This window comes from Plecotus auritus (assembly GCF_963455305.1).
Source record: "Plecotus auritus genome assembly, chromosome: 9".
NCBI lineage: Eukaryota > Metazoa > Chordata > Mammalia > Chiroptera > Vespertilionidae > Plecotus > Plecotus auritus.
Window position 1 is genome coordinate 146,307,270 of NC_137783.1, and position 21,530 is coordinate 146,328,799.

Below are 21,530 nucleotides of genomic sequence, written 5' to 3' on the forward strand. Positions count from 1 at the left end.
TCCCCTCATTTAAAAATTGGGAGTAATATCTATATATCACAGACTTCCATGAAGATCAAATGGATGTCAAGAATACATCACAGATCCTGGGACCAAGGGGATTTTTCTAAAATGATTGGTTATTATTATTTTCATTATTATTTATGAGGTCAAATGACTGAATGACTGAGACTTTCTGGGCCCAGGAGAAATATGTCATGAACTGGTAGCGCTCACTACTGCTTTGAAATATTTTTAAGTATTGTATTGGAAACCTGAATGGGAGAGCAATCTTTCTACCTTCCTTTGTATATCCTTCACTAAGAATGGACACTCAGCATTGAATGCCTTCTTGCATTCATTCTCATCACAACAGCCAGAGGAGTCCTTTTAACCAGAAGTTGGAGGATGTCACTCTTCTGTTCCCCTACCCTCTCCACCCCCCCCACCCATCTCACTCAAAAGAAAACCTAGAGCATTCATTAATGGCCTCGAAGTTCTATGTGATCTGGCCGACTGGGGCCTCTTTTACACGATTTCCTTCTATTGCTTAGTCTATCTACTCTGATAAACAGATTTTCTTGCTGTTCCTTGGATATGTTAGAAACACACTTACCTCAGGACCTTTGCACTTGCTGGTCCCTTTAATAAAGAATCATTTCCCCAATTATCATCATTGCTCCTTCCCTGATATCCTTCAGATCTTTACTGGAATGTTTCATTCTTAACCCTGCCCAAACTTGCAATATAGCCCTACATACTCCAGCACTCTCCTCTTCCTTTCTCTTCCTTTCTTGACTACACATTGGATTTGCTCTGTTTTGTCCATTAGTGCTTCGTTTCTTGTCCGTTTACATTTGATAGAACATAAACTTCGTGAGAGCAGTGTGTTTTGTCTCTCATTCTCTGCCATAACTCAGTGCCTAGGACAGTGCCTGGCACAGAGTGGATGCTCAATAAACGCTTATTGTATAAATAAATGCGGGAACTAGGTTTTGTTGCTATAGACTACGTGCATTTCCTCTAAGCCCAGCTCTGGATGGCTTGTGGAAGCACGGAACACACAGTTACAAGATGGTCTATGTGGTTTTTATTAGTGCTTTCTGGGACCCAGCAAACAAACAAAAAACAACAACAACAACAAACGTATTTTGAAAAATATAATTCTTTCATAGAAGAGGAATACTCCATTTGAATTTAACATAGTTTAAAGGGCGAAATATCTGATCTTTAAAAAATAGTTGCAGTAGGGTCATTTCCTACAAATTGTCTACCCAGAAATCAGATGGGAAGCAAGATTTGTGCAGATAGCTATGAAAAGATTAATCCCAATTTAGCTAAGTTTGTGACAGCTTATACATTTCAGTGGTTCATAAGGCACAGCTTCAATGGGTTTTTATTAAATGCTGTATCTCTTATTGCAGAAATGGGATCCTGAGAACCAACACTGAGGCTAATTCAGCTCTGACATTGTGACTGCCAGGTTGTTCTTCCTTTCAGACAGTACGTGTTCATCATCCATTAGGTTCATATGGAGTGTCTATTCCACCCCATAGAATTAGATAAACTCTTCATGTACTTGGTTTCCTGCAGTGCATATAGTAGGCACTTGACAAATGCATTTTTTTAACTACAGAAGAATAATACAATTGCTTTCCCTCTTACTATTTTTCCTATCTTTTATACATTTGGAAAACATCACACTTGCAAAACTAAAATCTAACATGCATGACTCACCTTATCAAAAGATCCCTCCGTATTTTTCAAAAAGAAAAAATATATATAAACCAATCCCCAAATACTAAAACTTAGAACTGCTTTACACTTAAATAGCAATTTACATCATATAAACACATTCATAATCTTCATCAGTTAAAACAGGTCAAAGGCACATTCCTGGTTTCTTATACCAGACAAATCTCACAGTTCCTAATAAAGCAACAGAAGTCTCATCCAACACATGATTTTCGGGAGCAAACGGCCTGTTTTGGTTTCATTTCAGTGAAGGTTAAAAGGTAAAGTAAGGAGTCTCACGATAAAATGTTCATCTAATAGGTCACATGTCCTTGAAGTTATGGCCGTTGTGCTCTTATTCCGGTGAAGAGATGATTCACATCTCAATTCTGGGTCTGGCCTCCCAATCCAAGGAGTCTTCCAGAAGACATTCATTTATTAACTCAACAAATATGTATTGAGCACCTATCTCATGCTAGGCATGGGCGGGGGGCAGGGGGGCGGGTATTGATAAGATGTAGTCCCTGCCCACAAAAAGCTTACAGTCTAGAAAGGCAAACACTTTGAGAAAGGACTAGCTTGTCTAAAGGAAAACTCATAACCTGGGTCTGCCTGGCTCAGAAGGCAAGTTCAAGAAGCTGTAGGTATGGCCCTGGAAACCAGGGCCATACTCAAGTTTCATCAAGTCAAATAACTAGACACCATGGATAACCTGAGTCTGGTAAAGTCTTAGCAATACATTTCCTGCCTCGGGTTCCCATGAAAACTACATAAAAGAGCCTAAGTCTTTAGTTTAAGGAAGGTTCAAGGAGACCATGTGCAGTGACCATGTGAGTACCCAGCACAGACAAGCTTCTCAAGGGAGAAGCTGTGTGTACCCCAAAGAAGGGGCTGCTTCACCTGATGCTGGCTTATCTCTGGGATTTTACTCTCCCTTTCAACACTGTGGTGGGAAGTATTCTGTTCACACCCCAAGTTGGCATGGCTTGATTACCTTGAGTTCTCCAAGTCACGAACAGCACAGAGAAAATGCATCAAACTCAAGCCAAGACAATAGAGAGATAATCTAAGAACTTAATACTCCAGCCTATTTAAGTAGGAACTGGGTGCCAAGAAACCGTCACTCTCTTGAAATAACACCATCTGCTAATTATCTGCACAACTGTTCCAGTCAGTACTCCCCAGCCTTGCTTACTACCTAGCAAAGATTGCTCTTCAACAGAGAAGGTGCAGAAAGAGCCAATTTGGAGGAATGTAAGAAACTTACAGGGGAAGGGCAAACTCAGAGAAAAATCTAGCCACCTTAAGTGGCAAATAAGCCAAGTCAAGGAAGGAATAGCAGAGAGAGAATTAGCAGGTGCCCCTAATCTCTTCACACAATTCGGACACACACAGACACTCCAACAGTCACGTGTTGACACCAATTCAAATATCTGGATGTTTAATTCATTCTGTGTGAAGTGTAGTCAAACGCTGGGAAGGCCTCATAGTTCGTAGCCTGGCTTGGAAAACAAGGTGTGCCTTTTACAGGAATGTGTCGGAGCTGGGCTGCTCAATGTTATTTCTCTCGGTTCCCTCAGTAACTACTACTTAACAACACTAAGTCACACCTTTGTGGAGGCGACCAAGCCAGGCAGAAACAAAAATGAACTTGGTTGTACCTTCAGAAGGTCATTCGTCTCACTACCCTGGTGTGCTAAGGTCACCATTCATAATGGTTGTCATTATAAGGAAGACAAATTGTTCATTCTTCTTACTTATAGCCTTCTAGATACATTACAAACACTTGGCAATCTTTGACTAAGAATTGCTCACCTCTGCTGGCTAAGACACGGTGGCAGGCAATCCATTAGTTGACGAAGAGCACTCCCTCTTATTGGTCCATGTCTTCAGCCTCATAGTATTGCTCAAGAGAGGCAGGAGGGAGGAGAAAGCCAAGGACATGGGGAGCCAAAAAGAAAAGTTGCAAGAGGGTGGATGTTCAAATCCATTTGCAAAGTGTCTACAGGCTCACAGTCCTCCCAGATTACAAGACCCGGTGATAAGTCGCCAGGTACCTCTGAACAGCCCCACCACTGGAGTCTCCAGCTCCTTACTGACCATAGTGCCTAACCTCTTTCCTGTTTTTCTCTTTCATCCTCTCTTTTCTATGTTTTTTTTTTTTTTTTAACTTTCCTCTGGTTGCAAATCTGCACAATACACCATTCACTTTGGGGTGAGTTCATATGAGATAAGAAAAACATAATCCCAAAGAGGAAAGACTTAAGATTTGCAAAGCAGTTTTCCCCTGGAACATACTCTCTCTCTCTCTCTCTCTCTCTCTCTCTCTCTCACACACACACACACACACACACACACACACACACACACACACACATTTTCTCTCAGCATTTCTTTCTACAGTATAATTTTTAGTCTGCTTTGTGATTCCAGAGAAAATGTCTTCTTTTCGTTCTTGCTGCATTACCTTGTTCAATTTATCTGACTTTGGCTCTCATCTGGGGTTCTGAAAAGAAGTCCCTCTAGTTACTTACTATGAGCCCACTTTCCTTAATATTTTCAAAATTAAAAAGAAGCTGGACTTTGAATCTTGCTTCTGCTTCTTCTTAGGGACTAAAAGATCTTACATATTTTACTCTTCTGAGAATAAGTCACCATCGTCATCCTGACTGGCTAAATCAGTGATTCTCAATCAAGTACAATTTTGCTCTCACCCCCCCACTCCCCCCGCCGCCCCGGGCGGGGGGGGACATTTGAAACCGTCTGAAGACATTTTTAGTTGTCACAACTTCGGAGACAGAAGTGCTACTGGCCTCTAGAAGGTAGAGGTCATGGGCACTGCCACACATCCTACAATGCACAGGACAGCCGGAGAATGCACAACAAAGAATTATTCAGCCAAAAATGTCAACTGTGTTCATTGAAAAACCATGGGCTATAGGAATACAAGAGCATTCTCATTGCCACTTCCTTTTTCCCATTTAGTTTTTCAGCAATTGGGATAAAAATAACCAAGACTGGGCCCTTTCTTAAGTAACTAGAAGTGAGCAGAGGTGGTAATTGAAGTTTTTTTCCACCACATCCAAGGGGAAGGGAGGAAGATAGCCTTGGCATCAGAATCATTTCTGAGTGAGGAAAAAGCCCCCACCCTTATTCTTCTGGTTGATTTACAGATTGCAAGTCACGTGATTATGCAGGGATTACAGTCCACCTGGATTCTTGGAAGTCCTCATTCTCCACGCAGTGGCTCCTAAGGGTCAGGTGAAACTTCCCAGCAGCCTCCAGTTCATGCCATCAGTAGGAGACCCTGGATGGAGTTCATCCTTGCGACCACGCCCACCTCTCTTAATGAGGCCATGTAGTTGCTTAGGTGCGAAGGATACACGCCACCTTTTCCTAAATCACTTGCATATAAAAATATTTAATGCCCTCCAATTTTCCCCCCTTCTCTCTGCAAGAAGCATGAAGGCCACAGACCCATTCTTCTTGCAAGTGGAAATGAACTTCACAATAAAAGGCAAACACCAATCACAACCACATACAGCGTCATAATTCACAGAAAACTGTGTACGTTGGCTCCCCATACAGGATGTACTTCAAAGTAACAAAATGAGTTTATCAACTGTAGTGTTCCTTCTTCCCGTTAGAAGTCGATTTTTTTCCTCCCTCTCTCCCTCATGGTACATAAATAGCAGAGAAAAGTCGTCTTGGACATATTTACATCCAGGAGTTCCTGGCTTGCTAGGACATGGGGTCTGTTTTGGGTTGTGTTCCAAGGGTCAGTTTTCATTTTCTCTCCATCCACGTGCGTTCTTCCCAAATTTATACACCAGTCTCCGTCCGTCCACCCGCTCCAGGATTTCTCTTTTGTAGTAATATCTGTAACAGAGGACATTGGTAAGGTGGCTGCTCAGACTGAGCCTGCGGGGGACTACCTGGTCGTGCAGCCGTCTGGTCTCAGAGACCAGCAACTCCTCACCTCATGGCCCGGCTGAGCTTCTCGTAGGTCATGCTGCTGTTGTTTTTCTTTTTACCCCACAGCTGAGCCACTGCCTCCGACTTTAAGAACCTGAAGATGCCCTCTGACCTATCTTCCCACTTGATTAACCCTGGATTCTTGTCTGGATTGAGGAGGATGTCCCGGATGAATTCCCATAAGTGAGTCCCTCGTGGGTCTGAGAAGCAGAAAGAGGAGTTTAGTGATGGCCAAAGTCACAGCGAAGCAGGCGCCAAGCAAGCATAGAGTTGGAACATCTTCCATCCGACGGGAGATCCCTAATTCTCCCCCTACCCACCCGCGAAGCCAGATCACAGAATTACCAAATATTGTATATATTAAAAAGATGTTTGACAATGAACTGGCACCGTGTTTTTTGTTTTGTTTTTAGTTTGCAAAACAGGAACCTGAGACACAGAATTTAAGTGACTTGACCACCGTTACATAGTTAACTAGTGGCAAAATCAAGAGGAAAGAATAGGTGTTAGGTGTCCTATTTTTAGAGTATCTTCTAAGTATTGTTGACAACAGTTCTGGGATTCATTTCAACTTGTTACTTCCCCAGAAGGCAACTTTCAACCACTTTTATTTAGCAAGTACTTCACCAATTAAATCACTCCCACCTAGCAACTATGCACACAGATTGGGTGCTAGTATTGTGACTCCTAGAATAGATGGGGGTGAGGTCTCCCTGGGGTTGAGGGGGTCAATTTGAAAATGAAGGGGTAACCATAATAAGAATAGCAAATTCAATTATATCCCCCCGTTGACTTGTGACTCACAAACCCACCCACGCCCACCAGTTTGAGTGGGCTGTGTTCACACTTCTCTGTGGGATGACCTGGAGTAGCAGATAAGGAAGACGGCCAGTTCCCTACAATTTCTAGATTATGCCATCTTTCATTTATTTCTTCATTTATTCTTTGAATCTTAAGAATAAAGTCATTTCTTGGAACACGTCCACCAAGGTAGGAAGCCAACATTCAGCAAAAGCAAATAATACTGCATCTCAGCTGTTTCTCCCCATCTTTCTCCTCCCCCCACCCTTTTTTCTTCTGGAGAAAGGGAACCTGCTAACCCCATGCCTATAGGAAATCTCAGTTTTTGTAGAACAAAGAACAGAATGAGGGCATATATTCATTGGGGCTCCATTTCAGGGGGTTACTCTGCCAGTAAGTATTGCCTCTATTTTCTCACCCTCCCCAGTCTGAGGTGAAGAATTGGAGGCAGCAGGCAGAGGCAGTATTTGTCTAAAAACTAGTGGCCTCCAATTACACCCAAGTGGAAGGACGGGCTAAGTGTCATCTGAAAGCCAGCCGACTTACTGTGCTTTTTGGTGTGGGGCTTGGCAGGGTGGTCTTGCTCCTTCTTTACATCAGGTGACTCTGCTAAAGAGAGAAATGAGACCAGTGTAACTTACGTCTTCAATTGTCATTTTCATTTCTTCATCTACCCATGTAACCAATATTTATTGAGCACCTACTACATGCCTGGCACATTTCCAATACACAACAGAGACGATAAGTTCTATGGAGAAAAATATTGCAGGGTAAGAACTGAGGATAGAAGTATGGAGATGAGACTAATTGGCAGTTTAATATAAGGTGGTGGTTACAGAAGAGACCAGAAGGGTGTGAGGGAGACAGCCATGCAGAGAGCTTGTGCAAGAGTCTTTCAAGAATGAGAATAGGCCGAAACCGGTTTGGCTCAGTGGACAGAGCGTCGGCCTGCGGACTGAAAGGTCCCGGGTTCGATTCCGGTCAAGGGCACGTAACTTGGTTGCGGGCACATCCCCAGTAGGAGGTGTGCAGGAGGCAGCTGATCGGTGTTTCTCTCTCATCGATGTTTCTAACTCTCTATCCCTCTCCTTTCCTCTCTGTAAAAAATCAATAAAATATATTAAAAAAAAAAAGAATGAGAATAGTAAGTGCAAAGGCCCTGAGGTCAGTGTGAGTTTGTTATGTCCACAGAGCAGCAGGTAGCCAGTGTGCCAGTGAGCAAGGGGCAGAGGGTAGGAGGTTCAAACCATTAAGGCTTTGTGGGATTTTAGCCTTTATTCTGAGAGATATGGAGAGCCACTGAGGATTTAGGTCATTAAAAGGGTTTTTGTTTTTCATGATACAAAAATGTAAACATTTATAACAAAGAAAGATGGCTTTTAAGCCAAAGGAGTGCCTTTTTTGGCATGCAAGTTTACATTTTAATCAGCCTGACAAAGAGGCCATTGACTGGCCTGAGTTCAGTACAGAGGGCCACCCTGGCTATGGAAACACAGATTAGTTTAACAAATGACTCATTATGGTAACCCTGTGACTATCACCAGCGAGGAGATGACAGAGGTGGAATAAAACTTCTTGAAAAGAAAAATAAATGATCTAGCTGTGTGTGTGTATGTCAGTGGGTACTTCGGATGTCCAAGGCAGATCTTAACACACACACAAAAAGCACACAATCAAAAATCCACCCGTTTTAATACAGAGTACTCCCTAAATGCAAGCCAGTTTTGTTAAGAAACTGGGCCAGCAAAATGCATCGCTTCTGTGTGTGTTACATTGGGACTTCCTAACATAGACTTCACTAACCTAGGTGTGGCCTTCAAGGGCATTTCAGACTGGCTGAAAATATATGCAAAGGGAGAGGGTCTGAAGCATTCAATCAATTGTCAAGAGTGGTCCATTATTCAAAAAAAGTTTGAATAACCACTCGCTCCTATTTTAAGTAGTTAAGAAGAACAGCTACGGTTATTGAGCACTTACTATGTACGAGGCACGGAGCTAAGCATATTACACGACTCACTTTATTTCACTCACACAATAACCCTATGAGGTAGGTACTGTTAAGACCCAACATTTACAGCGATGGAGGAGCTGAGACACAGAGAGGTCAAATGACTTGTCTAAAGTCACACAGCCTGAGAGGGGAGCCAAGATGCTAACACGGTCCGTTTGAACCCAGAGCCCTTACTATAACCACTAGTCTCTGCCATTTGTTAAGCTGCTGGCACATAACAGATTTGACGGAAGTCTCCCCTGCCGAGAATCAGGGCCAGTTCTCTAATTATGCTCTAGTTAGCGGGGAAAAGTAAGTCCAAGTTGACGATTCTGTATTTCCCAGTGCGCACGGACATGCTCGCCTCTCTGATCACCCAGCCTGCCAGGACTCGGGCTCCCAGCAGTTTCCCTGAGAGCCGTGGCAAGTTGGGGGAGAGGGGTTTAATACGATCTGGTTAGAAAAGGAACCTCTTGTTCTGGTTAAGAATTCCTCCCCGGCGTTGTCAGCCAGAGACCCGCACCTGCTTCGGGTTTCTCTGAAATCCAGAGGGACAGATTCACAGGAAATGCAAGGAGACTTCACTCTCCCTCCCTGTAGGTTTCAGGATGAGGTTGCAACATCCCATCAGGATGTGACAATATTGCAACAGGTCTGGCGCTCACCCCGGTTTCCCAGTGATACATCACCCTGACAGGGCCACGTTGTTCTTCAGACAAAGAGTGGCATTTACCCAGCAGGCCACAAGCAAAGCTCGTCTTCAAATGGCAGGGCCTTTATTTCAAAGCCAGGGTTGAATTCAGAAAAAAAAACACACCACAATGTCTCCCAGTTTATTGGCCTCAATCGTTGCGTATGGGTTCCACGCTGGTGTTGAATCAATTACTTTGGGGTTAAGGTGACTTGGTGAATAAGATGGAAATCTTAAACCCTTCTCCCCAGAAAACTGCACATATTGTACACTTGGGAAAATCTATAAACAATCTCAGGGGCTTGTGGCTCACTTCGAAGTCCACGGACTCCAGATTTACAAACCCCAGACCAGATAGACCATGAGGGGATTTTCTCTCTGAGATGTCAGCCATTTACCTAAGCTAGACCTCCGTCCGGTTTGGGAAAGACCCCAAATAAAAATTATTCCCCAATACAAATGTTTCCATCATCACACGGAAGAGGGTGCCGCCAAAAGCTAAAGGAAACCCTGATTCTTCCAGCCTCCTTGTCCCACGTGTGAGGGCAAGCTGCGGAATCCCTGAGCTGCCTTCACACTCACATCTTTTGATCTGAAACCTCCCTTTCATATGATGGCCTCTCCCCCTCCATATTCCCCTCAGCCCCCAATAAAAGTCAAAACCTTTGAAGGCAGCCATGTGGTTAGGTGATTCATGCTTATAAAAGGAGGACTTGCTCTGGGGAAGTGGTCCAGCTTGGCTTTCTCTCGCGGGGCGCCCAGGCCTCTCAGGCCAAGGTCCGGCCAGGGCAGGGGCAGCGCGAAGCCCCGGGTGTATGATGCAAGAGCCAGAAGGTGACTTCAGCTAAGCTGCTTCACGAGAAGCGAAGATTAGAAGCATTTGCATATGATTCAGCTGTGAGCCATTTCTTTACGGGATATACAAATTTCAGTGCTATAATAGACCGTGCCACCCTAGCTTTGGGCTCAGCAAGTCGGTGAATAAACACATCAGGCCCGAGTTGGCGTGATTGGCTCGAGGACTATCGGGCAGATCAGGAACACTGGCAGCAGCCATTTTATGAAATGGGCAGATGGCAGGGAAATCAAAACAAAGCCCGCTGCCCCGCCCGCCTTTATCACCGAGGGCATCAGTTTACCCGGGCCGCGCCTTCGCTCCGCTGGTAACTTGCATTAAAACATAGAAAGGTACTTAACTGCATTCAGTCTAATGGGAGCATGAAAGGTAAAGACTCAGACAATCAACAAAGGTCTTTTTTTTTTTTTTTTTTTTGGCTGGGGGACGGGCTCTGGGCCCATCCAAGAGACACTAAACTATCCTGAAAGAAACTGATAATCAAATATCCTACTGGAGGGCTGTTATGCCAAAGAAGTTGGCAACCCCTGACACTCAGTGGGTTCTTTAAAGAATAACTCTGGTGGAAGACATGAATTGATCATCTCGTTTTCCAGCCTGTGTTACACTCTACCCTCGTGGGGGTAGGAATGAGGGGCAGGGGGATCAAGGATCAGGGGAAATCATGGGGAGCAGATTTGTAAAGCCCATTTAAAGAAGGCCTTTTCAAAAATAGGAGACTGTGAGTGTTCTGCCACTGCCAATCTGAAAGCAGGAACTGGCCTCTGAGGCCCCACAGACTGAGGTTCAGAAGTCAGGACACGGAAGAGAGGCCTGGGGGGAGGGCAGCAGGGCTGTGATTATGGCTTTTAGGTTTCCTAGGTGCCTCAAGACCTAACAACCCCCGAGGCTCAGGAAGTGGTTGGTTCCACCTTACTTCTAGTTGGAATCTTTTGCCGTAAGCCAGAGACCCAACCGGAAGGAAGGACGTGGGAGGCGACACCTTAGGAAGTGTGAGAGGAAGTCAGAGGGGGAGCAGGCGGGTGGTTTCCTCGGCTCTGAAACCTTGCTCTGGACGGGGTGGCCGTGATTGCTACAGAAATGTTACCTCCGTTGGCTCAGTTCCCCCAGAAGGGCAAATCCAGTGTTGGATCTGTTTCTTAATTTCTACAGATAGGTAGAGTGACACATAGGATGGGTCGCTGGGGGGAGGGAGGAGTAGAGAAATGAATTGGCCACGGTTCTTAACCTCAATTCCAGAAGCATTTACACTGGCTCCCAGCCTTGTCTCATTCAAGGGGCTTGACCTGTACAAAACCTCAAACCAAAAACTTTCATTATTTCAGTTCTCAAAAACATACTCAACAAAAGCAAAAAAAAAAAAAGAGGGAGGAGGGGTTATTGTTTGATTCTGTGCTTTCTTCCCCAAACACTCATTTAAATCCAAGGTCTGAAGTTGTCCCAAATTCAATTCCAAGAAAAGAGCGATTCACTTGTGACAAGTCTAAGCTCCATTTCACAAACCCAGACAGATCCGCAGGTGCGCACCAGATTGAGGGTCAACATGAAACCCTCTATTCACCTCCCTGGTGCACGCATTCCTACCCTGGTACATGCCAAGGTAGCTATTTGTAAACGGAGGGGGGAGTATAATCTGAAAGCCCCTCTCCCAGACTTTGAGCAGACCAACCCTCTCATTCAATGTAACCTTGACTGCGTCATGGATAGCCAACAGGTGCATCTAATCTTAACCAAATACAACTAATGTGAACAGAATTCAAAAAGTGGCTGGAGAGTCCTGATGAGCCAGACTTCAAGAACTGACAAAATAGTGTGATTTCTGGGGTTCTGGAAATTTCCAATTGCTACCCCTCTACCCAAAGACCATTGCCACAGGTTCACGGACCTCCGTCAGACATTCTTTCTCTAAAGCCAAATAGTTTGTCCAAAATCAAATATAGCCTTCTTCCCCCATAAGCATACTCAAGTATGAATAATTTTATCAGATAGTTTCCCAAGAGCCAGTTTTTGTTGAAAAGAGAGTTTTTGTCACACAAGAAGAGCGACGTGGTTTCACAGGAGACAAACACTTTTCCTAGAGGCACCCATGCTGGGCATATTCAATGGACAAACATTGGCTCAAAAGCAGATCTTTTATGAATAGTAACTCTGTCCCTTTCCTCGCCTTTTAATGAGAAAGACTCCAGCAAAGTGGAAACATAGGATGTTGGTAATTCTCATTAACACTCAGTAAGTGACTGCATGAGGCACACAGCCTCTGCTGTCAGGACAACTTACCTACAGGAAGGTGACTGGTGGTTGTCATGGAGATCTGGGCTCGGCAGAATGTTTTGCTGTCCAACAAATCTGTAGCTATGAAAAGATAAAGGACATTGAGAGCCCCCTCTGACAACAGAACTTTTGGGCTATTAGGATAGCAAAATCAGAATGTAAAAGGGCATTCAGTGCTGGGGTGTTAGTTACCTACTGTGCTACCATAGTTGGTGTCATATAAATAGTTTTCTTCTTTCCAGGTGTTCATGATGGAAGGGTCTACAAAGGACAGAAAATGGGAATGGTCAGCCATCATCATCCCTGGGGAAGAGCTTCCCTTTTCTAACTCACAGCTCATTAGGGAGGCAGAGGAGCTACGGGGCGGGGGGGGGGGGGGGGGGGTGGTCTCCAGAGAGTAGGGAGACAATGCTACTTCAGCCACCTGTTACTTTATAATAATGTTACTCCCTGTTTCTTCCAGTGTCCTGGGGAAATGGACTTTGCTATAGCTCTATCTGTGTGTTCTGCACCTGTTGCATTGTGGGGGAAGTTGCAACAGTGAAATTCTGACCTAGACCAATGCTTGGGTTTCCTGGGAATTTTCTCAGACTGAACACAGCAGGGGGTGGGTTCAGGAGCCTGGCCTTGCCTTGCATTCTACTGCACAGGGACCAGAATATTTTTACACTAGAAAAAGACATTGTTAGAGACAAATAAATTCATGATTAATGAACAACTTTTTCCAGTAATATGTTCCTGGGGGAATTAATGATGTTTCTGTCAGAAAAAAGTCTAGTCAGTTTCATCATAGTGTCTTCATTGCTGCAATCCAGAGAGATCTCTCCTCAAGTTGGGCGACAGCCCCCTCCCTCTAGGATTTCTCCAATTAGCTTAAGGGACAACGTAAAATTCTCAAAACACAAATCCAACAACTTTTTAAGAGTAGGGCCCCATTTCATCATCTTGCAAAAGCGTCTCTCTCTCTCTCTCTCTCTCTCTCTCTCTCTCTCTCTCTCTCTCAGCAAGCCTGTCTCACTATGATTGACTCTACAGATTTCAGATTCAAAGGAAACTCCCCTCTACCTATCCCAAATGAAGCCCAGCTCCTACACATCCCCCACATCTGGGCTAGTCTCCAACAGAAGCATTTTCTTTCCTGGCTGGCCAAGAGCTGCAAGATCTGGCAAGGAGTTCTCACCTCATCCCTACCAGGAACTTCCTGCTTTCTTCTCTTCACAGATCAAGGCTGTCCTCGGCTCCCCTCCTGCCCAGCTTCTGAATTTCTGGGCCGGGTGGTAAGTCACTGGCCGAGTTTCATTTTGTTTTTACAACATAAAAGGTATAAAACCTGAGTCACTGGCTAAGTCCTCTTGTTTACGACACAGGGATTTAGCTGGTATTTTAACTAATAGCTACGTGTTTGGGCACTCCAAGCCCAATCTCTTGGGGTTACACCCTCTCTCCTTGTTGGGTCACCTCGTACACCTGTTGTTGTCTCTGAAAACAAACTGAACCGAAAGGTTTGGAGGTGTTGGCCCCTCCGTGAGCCTCTTCTCCCCTCCTCCCTGGGCGGACCTTCTCCTCCACCCTTTGGCTTAGCTTTTCTGAACTGGCAACACAAGAATGTCTGGATGGTCAAGGAGGAATTATCAAGTCACTTGGGACCTCTGCATGCCATCCTGGCTATGGTGGGGCTATCTGCCCGGTCACTGTGGGGGTGGGGCACACCATCTCTCTGCTAACCCCTGTGTCTGCCTCTATGCCAGCCAGATCCATAAAGCACAGGCCATCCAGGTAACCCAACCCCTGGTCTGTGGGGGAAGGCAGGGCTAGGAAAAGCTAATTAACATACTTAGCAGCTATTATTTTTTTCTTTAATAATAGTAGACTAGCCCCCTTATAAAAGAGCAAATAACTGCATGGGGCCAATTTGGGCTCTGGGTGGCTCACAAATCACCCCAAGGGGCAATTCTGCCCTTAATGACTGGCACGCAACCCTCAGGCAGGCCTGTGGGCTCTCACGGCTTGCAGCCTCACTGATGAGGACCTGGGGAGCGACCCTGGAGCAGTGGCAGCTGCACAATCTCATCATGGCCAGTGGACTGTCAGGGACTTGCATAGCTCTCCTTAGACCAAGAGGCCATAGGCCAAAGGTCCAGGTGCAAGGAACGCTGATTGGTGCAAGGCCATTGGGTACAATTTCTTGAGGCAGTTATTGCCCCCTGCAAGTCTCCAAGGGTGACCGAACGTCCCCAGGTGAAAGATTGGGATGGGGGAAGGAGAACAAAAATGAATATAGATACCGTGGGACTGTAGACTCCATTCAGAGCCCAGAGTAATCTTTCATCTAAAAATGCACATAAAGCAGAAGTTGGGTTCCATATTCCTATGGAACCTCTGAGAGCCCTAGAAACCACAGTAAGTACAACAGCAAGTCTGCATCTTCGTCCTTTTTGTGTAACACTCCTACGAAGGGGGGTGGGGGAGAGACATAAACCCTTCCTCTTCTCTCCCCTTGCTTCCTCTAACTTGGTCAAGTCCCCTGACTCGGTGGTAAGAAGGAGGCCCATGTAGACTCTGCAATTTTTCCAGCTCCTGGAGCGGAGCCTGGGTAATGCCCTGACCAGTAGTGGGAAGCAGAGAAGTGTGGGCAGAATTGGTCTCACCATCTGTCTAGAAATCAGAAATAGTTGGCAGTCACTGGTCCCAAGCCCAGGGGATGAGGCTCACCGAGGGTGGCCCGTTGGAGACAGCCAGGGAAGAGGCGTCCCTGGGTTTCCTGCCAAAATACTGGCTCCTTCCTGCTCCCACACTCCCTCGCACTCACTCCCCATTGTCCCCGCCAGGGATTTGCCTACCGAGTTGGCTCTCTTTGCTACTACTCACCCGTTTGTTCAGTCTTGACAATGACATTGTGCATGGACTGGAACAGGTCACTGCTGCACTGGCCTGTGAAGGGTAAATTGGAAAAGTCAGAGCAGGCCCACATGGAGCCAAAACCTAAACAAGGACGGAGCTGACTTCTTGGAAGAGCTTCTGCCAGTCCCACTGCCTGATCACCTGATCACCTCTGTTTGCTTATGGGAGGGGGCTTCCCTCTCTGGATCTACAAACTCAAGCCTGAACTTCCTGGCACAGAAAAATCAGGAGCTCGGGCACCCACATTGGATGGAATTATTTGGCCTTGTATAGGGAAGGCATCCAGTCTGGTGGAAACAGAACTTCAGAAGTCAGAAGGCCAGTGTTCCACTGATCACTGCAAGGCACTTCGCCTTCCTGGGTCTTGGTTTCCTCGTCTGTAAATTTAGGGGATTAAACTAGATAAAGTCATTACTAGATGGTATCTAAGGTGCTTTCCCCTACTAAGATATGACACGACACGAAAACGCAAATACAAGGAAAACCAGTTTAATTTAACTGGCTTTATTCTTCTTTGATGGTAAAGGTAACCAAATCTATTCTTATTAGATCCCGTCTATGAGATATGTCTTAGTAAATGCAGTGATTCTTCCCTTCTTTATGCCTTGCAACTCCTCTCTGGATGTGTCATTAATAAAAAAGCATGTATATACAGATGAATAAAGGTCATATGATTTTCCTCTCTAGCCAGGTTATAAATATCTCAGGAGCAGGGGTCATGCTTTAACCTCTCTAACCTTCAGTTGTCCCATCTGTAAAATGGGTACAATATTTATTTTTCTCAGAAAGTCATTAAATGAATCAACTCACTCAGCGTGCCTAGGATACATAAATACTTAATAAATGTAAGTTAATGGAATGTCTACCAAAAGGCAAACAACAATCAAAGGTGAGAAATTGGTCATTAGCCACTTCCAGAGGCATCAGCAGCACCCAGTAGGACCAAACAAGTCATGGAAGGTCAGAGATGGAAGGTCAAAGACAGCCACATCACCTCCCAGGATTCCCCACCTTGGGCTTCAATCAGGGCAAAGCTTTAAAGGACTGGATTTAATTGGAGGTGGGGAGGTAAATATTTTTAATTCCTCAAGTGTAAGTCTGCTCTTTCTGAAGATTCCTGGGGGTTATTTATAGAGCCTTGTTTGGTTTGGTTCTAGTAAAAGAAAAATGTGCACCCATGTCTGTGAGGTGGGGGGCGGGGGGAGTGGAGAAGGAAGTGCCCAGGAGCTGAATGAGGTCATCCAAAATGGCCGGCACCAAAGCCAGCTCTGTGCCCAGACTGGGACCTGCTCAGCATTGATGGCAGCTGTCAGGGACCGAATATGGCACATAGCCCTGGGTCTCATGCTTTCCAAAGCCCAGCTACCTGCCTACATACAGGTTCTGCTAAGACAGACTCGATCATTCTGATGTGGACAGGCCAGCTCCCTCTTGTTATACATCACTGCTTTCCAAAACAGCTGTTGTTCTCAGAGGAGCTCGTGTTTTGTTTTGTTTGTTTGTTTTATAGCCATTATCAGGGCAACTTTATGCCAGTGTCAAAGACATTCTACAAGACAAGTCGTCTGCATGTGTGCATGTGTGTATAAGCTATCACGGTGCACAGTGTTTAAATGGTGGCTGGCAGGATGCTAGGTGAGACCTTTTAAGAGAGACATTTGGCCGAAACCGGTTTGGCTCAGTGGATGGAGCGTCGGCCTGCGGACTGAAGGGTCCCGGGTTCGATTCCGGTCAAGGGCATGTACCTTGGTTGCAGGCACATCCCCAGTAGGGGGCGTGCAGGAGGCAGCTGATCGATGTTTCTCTCTCATCGATGTTTCTAACTCTCTATCCCTCTCCCTTCCTCTCTGTAAAAAATCAATAAAATATATTTAAAAAAAAAAAAAAAAAAAAGAGAGAGACATTTGGCCTGGCCTGAATGGCTCAGTGGTTGAGCATCAACTTGTGAACCAGGAGGTCACAGTTTGATTCCCAGTCAGGGCACATGCCCAGGTTGCAGGCTCAAACCCCAGTGCAAGGTGTGCAGGAGGCAGCAGATCAATGACTCTCATCATTGATGTTTCTATCTCTCTTTCCCTCTCCCTTCCTCTCTGAAATATATATATATGAGGCCTGGTGCACGAAATTTGTGCACAGGGGGGCAGAGTCATTCAGTCTGGCCTGTACCCTCTCACAATCCGGGACCCCTCAGCCTAAACCAGCAGTCGGACATCCCTCTCACAATCTGGGACCGCTGGCTCCTGCTCGCTCACCTGCCTTCCTGCCTGATCGCCCCTAACTGCTCTCCTGCCTGCCTGATTGCCCCTAATCCCTCTGCCTGCCTATTTGATTACCCCTAACTGCCTCTGCCTCAGCCCCCACCATGGCGGCTTTGTCTGGAAGGACGTGCGGCTCTCCAGTCTAATTAGCATATTATTATTATAGCTTTTATTATTATAGGTATTTTAAGAAAGACATTTGGTTCTAAGGGCAGCACCAACTCCAGAAATCACTGCAGAAACTTCCTACATGTGTCCAGACCATTAGCACTAACTCCCTTTTCTGTTGTTGTTACTTAACAGAACTTTTAAGAATCTGCTGAAATATTGTAAGTCTGCTCCCCTTCCCTCCCAAAACACAAACATAGATCTAATTTTGCCTATCTTCTTACCATCTTAGGTCCCATCTTAAGAACCTAGGTCTGGAAGTTTCAAAAAAAAAATAGCCATGATGATCTTAGCAAGCAAGTAATTGGGAATTAAACTATCAAACCCTGTTTGCAAGGCAAAGAAGAAAACGTTTTCTGAGAGGGGCGAGTATTCTATGAACACCCTGCTAGCACATCTCCTGGATCATCAGCCATAAGGAGAGAGTTCAATTACCCTGGGCTTGTATGGGACTCGACCTACTCGCAGCCCAGGCTTTGTGCTTGTTCTCTCGCCTCCCTTCTACTTCCCTGTCTTGGAAACAGTAATTTGGAAGTGAGACCATCCTTGGATGCCCCTGACTAGGATCCCTGCTGGCTGCAGGGACTTTGCTCTTCTCGGCTGACTCCTAGCAAGATGGAAGAAAGATAATCACCGTTCCACTTGAGATGCTGCAAGTTGCTGTAAAGGAGCTGCCCCGCCGTCCCCGCCGCCCGGATGAACTCCTGCAAACTCATGTTGCACAGGTGCTCGCCGTTGATGTCGAACTCCTGGAAAGGGATGCAGCTGGCGTCCAGCTGGTTGGTGTCCAGCAGGTGCTGGAGCCATTCCCACACCTGGTACTTGGTCCAATACTGAGGATGGATTTCATGCCACTGGCCTCCAAAAAACCCGCTGGAAACTGCAAAACAGGGGGTGGTTCTGAGTGATCCGTGGTTGTTCCTGGCATAATCCCAGACGGGGGGGATGCATCACTGGCTGCCAGAAGTCATGAGGATCACAACCACAGTCCCTGTGCACCAGAGGGGGCCGGAGCAGGAGACAAGCTCTGGAGAGGAGGCTCTTGGACGTGTGGTTCTTTCTCTAGTTGTGATGGGGGCCATTCATTTAGCCTCTGTGCATCTTGATGCCCTCTTCAGTATCAAATACTTACCCCTGGGAGCTGGATAAGGACATGAGACCTGAAATACTCTGAGATCTTGAGTTTATTCCCCACCTTCCCCCAAAGTTCCATGAAAGAGAAAGCATTGCTAGTTTCAGCAACTTATCAGCTATTGTTCACCCCTACATAGTTCTCTTTCTCTCTTCTTCCCCCTGTCTCCTTCCCATCTTCTTCTCTCTCTTACACACACATATACACATCCACATCTCAAATTCAGACCATTGTCAGCCAAAAGTGAGGCCTGGGAGTAAGGTTCTTTTCTCTATGATGCCTTTGCTTCTCCCCAAAGTGGTCCAGGTTCCTCATCCGCTAACTGTGTTGATCCACCCCTACCCCACACTGGTGACTATAGCTACAACAAGGTCATTTCCTTACTCAGTTACCTTAACTTAGGTTGCTTCCCATCATCCACTGAAATTAGGTACAAAACTGCCAAGCCACGCATTGAGGCTCTTCACTAGCTATTGATTCTTCAAGTGACCTATGACTTTGGCCTTTTTTCTATGTTGTTCTTTCAGGCCAGTTTCTATTCTACCAATCACTCCCTGTTAAATTCCTACACAGCTTTCAAACTCTGACCACCCCACGAGGGAATTCATCACAGATTCCCTTTTACTGCGAGGGCTGCTGTCCTCGGAATCTCCAGGAGACGTGTTGGGTATTTCTCATAATGACATTTGTCATGTTCTGCTTTCCTTTAGGAGTATCTAAGTACTGTCTTATTCTCCTCTGTAAATTGTATGCTCAAGGTCATGGGCCCTGTCTCACACATCTTTGTACCTCCAATGAAAACTACCTTAGAAGCCTTGCCATCTTAGGTGCTCTCTATAGATTTCTCTAGTGGAATTTGTTGCTGAAAAGAAATAATGTGGGAACCTGAAAAGTTGTGAGGTGCATTCACAAGATGGTTAATTCAAATACCAGTGAAGCAAATTTCATTCAAGCCAATAAAAGTTGCTACGTTTAGTATAGGCCAGTGGTCAGCAAACTCATTAGTCAACAGAGCCAAATAGCAACAGTACAACGATTGAAATTTCTTTTGAGAGCCAAATTTTTTAAACTTAAACTTCTTCTAACGCCACTTCTTCAAAATAGACTCGCCTAGGCCATGGTATTTTGTGGAAGAGCCACACTCAAGGGGCCAAAGAGCTGCATGTGGCTCGCGAGCCACAGTTTGCCGACCATGGGTATAGGCTAACCATCTATGTATGGCTACCATCTCATCCTCTCTTAAGAGACATCATCAGCCCCAAGTCCTGGGGGATGGAGAAGAGAGAGCCAGCCTTGGGGGCATGTAACAGGGCTGAGAGGTCTTATGGTCTCCTTGTAAACAGAGATCTAGGGGGAATGCTCTCTTCTGGAAAGGTGAGGGGCAGGGGCTAGGCTAGGGGAATGTACTATTGCAGCCCACTAAGCTAAAGCAGGGAAATCTAGCTGAACATGACACACAGATATCCCCACAAACTCAAGGGTGGAATGCGTAGCACAAGAAAACTGTCCCTAACTTTTGCTTCAAGGTCATGATACATCAGTACTTCTCAACCCCTGATGTAAATATGAATCACCAGGGAATGCAGTTCAAATGCAGATTCTGATTCCACAGAATCCTGAGCTTCTGGATTCCTAACAAGCTTCCACTTGATGATGATGATGGTAATGGTGATCATCTGTAGATACAGTTTGAATTGCAAGAAGCTGAAAAACCCATAATGCCCATGGCATAACTCTCAACACCTCCCAAGGAGAGGCTGAAGGGAGAATGTTTCCAACCCAACCCCACTTTTGCTCACGCCTTCAGAATCCACCCCCCGCTTCCAGATTTCAGGAGCACTAAAACCAGGAGGTCGAGATGATTTAGGCATAAAGGTGGCTGCTTGGGTAATAGCTGCTACTCACAGTATGTACTTTACTCCTCAGACCTCACGGCCAGACAACAGCAGCCCTACACCCTCAGAGTGGGCCCTGAAGCAGAAGCCAGTGGTAGAGAGGAATAGGGACAAGGACTGGGGAAAATCTAGTCCAAAAGTTAAATTACATAGAAATATTTCCAAATATATAAACACACAGAGCTTAGACTGGATGTTTCCATTTCCTCTCCATTTTGGGGGTCTCACATACAGCTGTTTAAGGATGGGATATTTTTGTGTGGTTCCATGAATCTTGGTTCTCTTTTTCTAAATAATGGTGTTGCTATGATAGTGCAGCTCTGGGAGTGCAAACAAGAGGCAATCACTCTCAATAACCCAACAACTGGCCTGCAGGAATTTCTTCTCTCACCTGCACATGACCCAGATGAGAGGATAGTTCCTGACAGTGCATCCCGTTAGAACTTGAAAGAACCAGAGACTTTTATATGAAGTCGACTGGGAAATTCTCCCCATCGGCCATTGGACTGGTCAGAGTCCTGAAATTTTAGATTCCTAAGGGCTCAGGTCTTCTCAGTCGTTCAAAGGACTTCCCCCATCCCACCAATCATGACCAGGAGCTGGGCCTTCTGGGAGGCCTCTGGAAATTAAGAAGTAAAAGCAGCACCTACATTCTCCTCCCTGCTGAACAAATGACCCCGGCTTTCAACTAAGCGAACAGGAAAAGTGCTGCCTTAATGGAGGGTCCAGTCTGAAGAACCGTCCTGCTCCATTTGGAGTCCTCCTTGGAGGTCCCACAGCAACAGAAGATGTCACTGCCCAGAAAAGGCAGCAGTTTGGTGGGCCAGGTGACCAGGCAAGGGAAACATGCTTTCCACCATGTTTGGCTGGGGGTCCGCA

The 21,530-nt window shown here is 45.6% G+C and overlaps 1 protein-coding gene across 2 annotated transcripts in view; it reads right to left on the reverse strand.

Moving 5' to 3' along the window:
- Window positions 1-3,881: 3,881 nt before the first annotated feature.
- EHF (ETS homologous factor) overlaps window positions 3,882-21,530 on the reverse strand; it is a 40,323-nt gene continuing 22,674 nt past the window's right edge. Inside the window, exons 3-9 of one of the 2 annotated variants that reach the window (XM_080641191.1) lie at window positions 18,259-18,504; window positions 15,166-15,228; window positions 12,490-12,558; window positions 12,304-12,378; window positions 7,036-7,095; window positions 5,693-5,888; window positions 3,882-5,592 (exon numbers count right to left, since the gene is read on the reverse strand). In XM_080641191.1, the coding sequence (XP_080497317.1) occupies window positions 5,493-5,592; window positions 5,693-5,888; window positions 7,036-7,095; window positions 12,304-12,378; window positions 12,490-12,558; window positions 15,166-15,228; window positions 18,259-18,504 (809 nt within the window). In that variant the 3' untranslated portion in view covers window positions 3,882-5,492. Of the gene's footprint in view, window positions 5,593-5,692; window positions 5,889-7,035; window positions 7,099-12,303; window positions 12,379-12,489; window positions 12,559-15,165; window positions 15,229-18,258; window positions 18,505-21,530 lie in introns of both variants that reach the window. The other variant, XM_080641190.1, reaches the window with a different exon arrangement.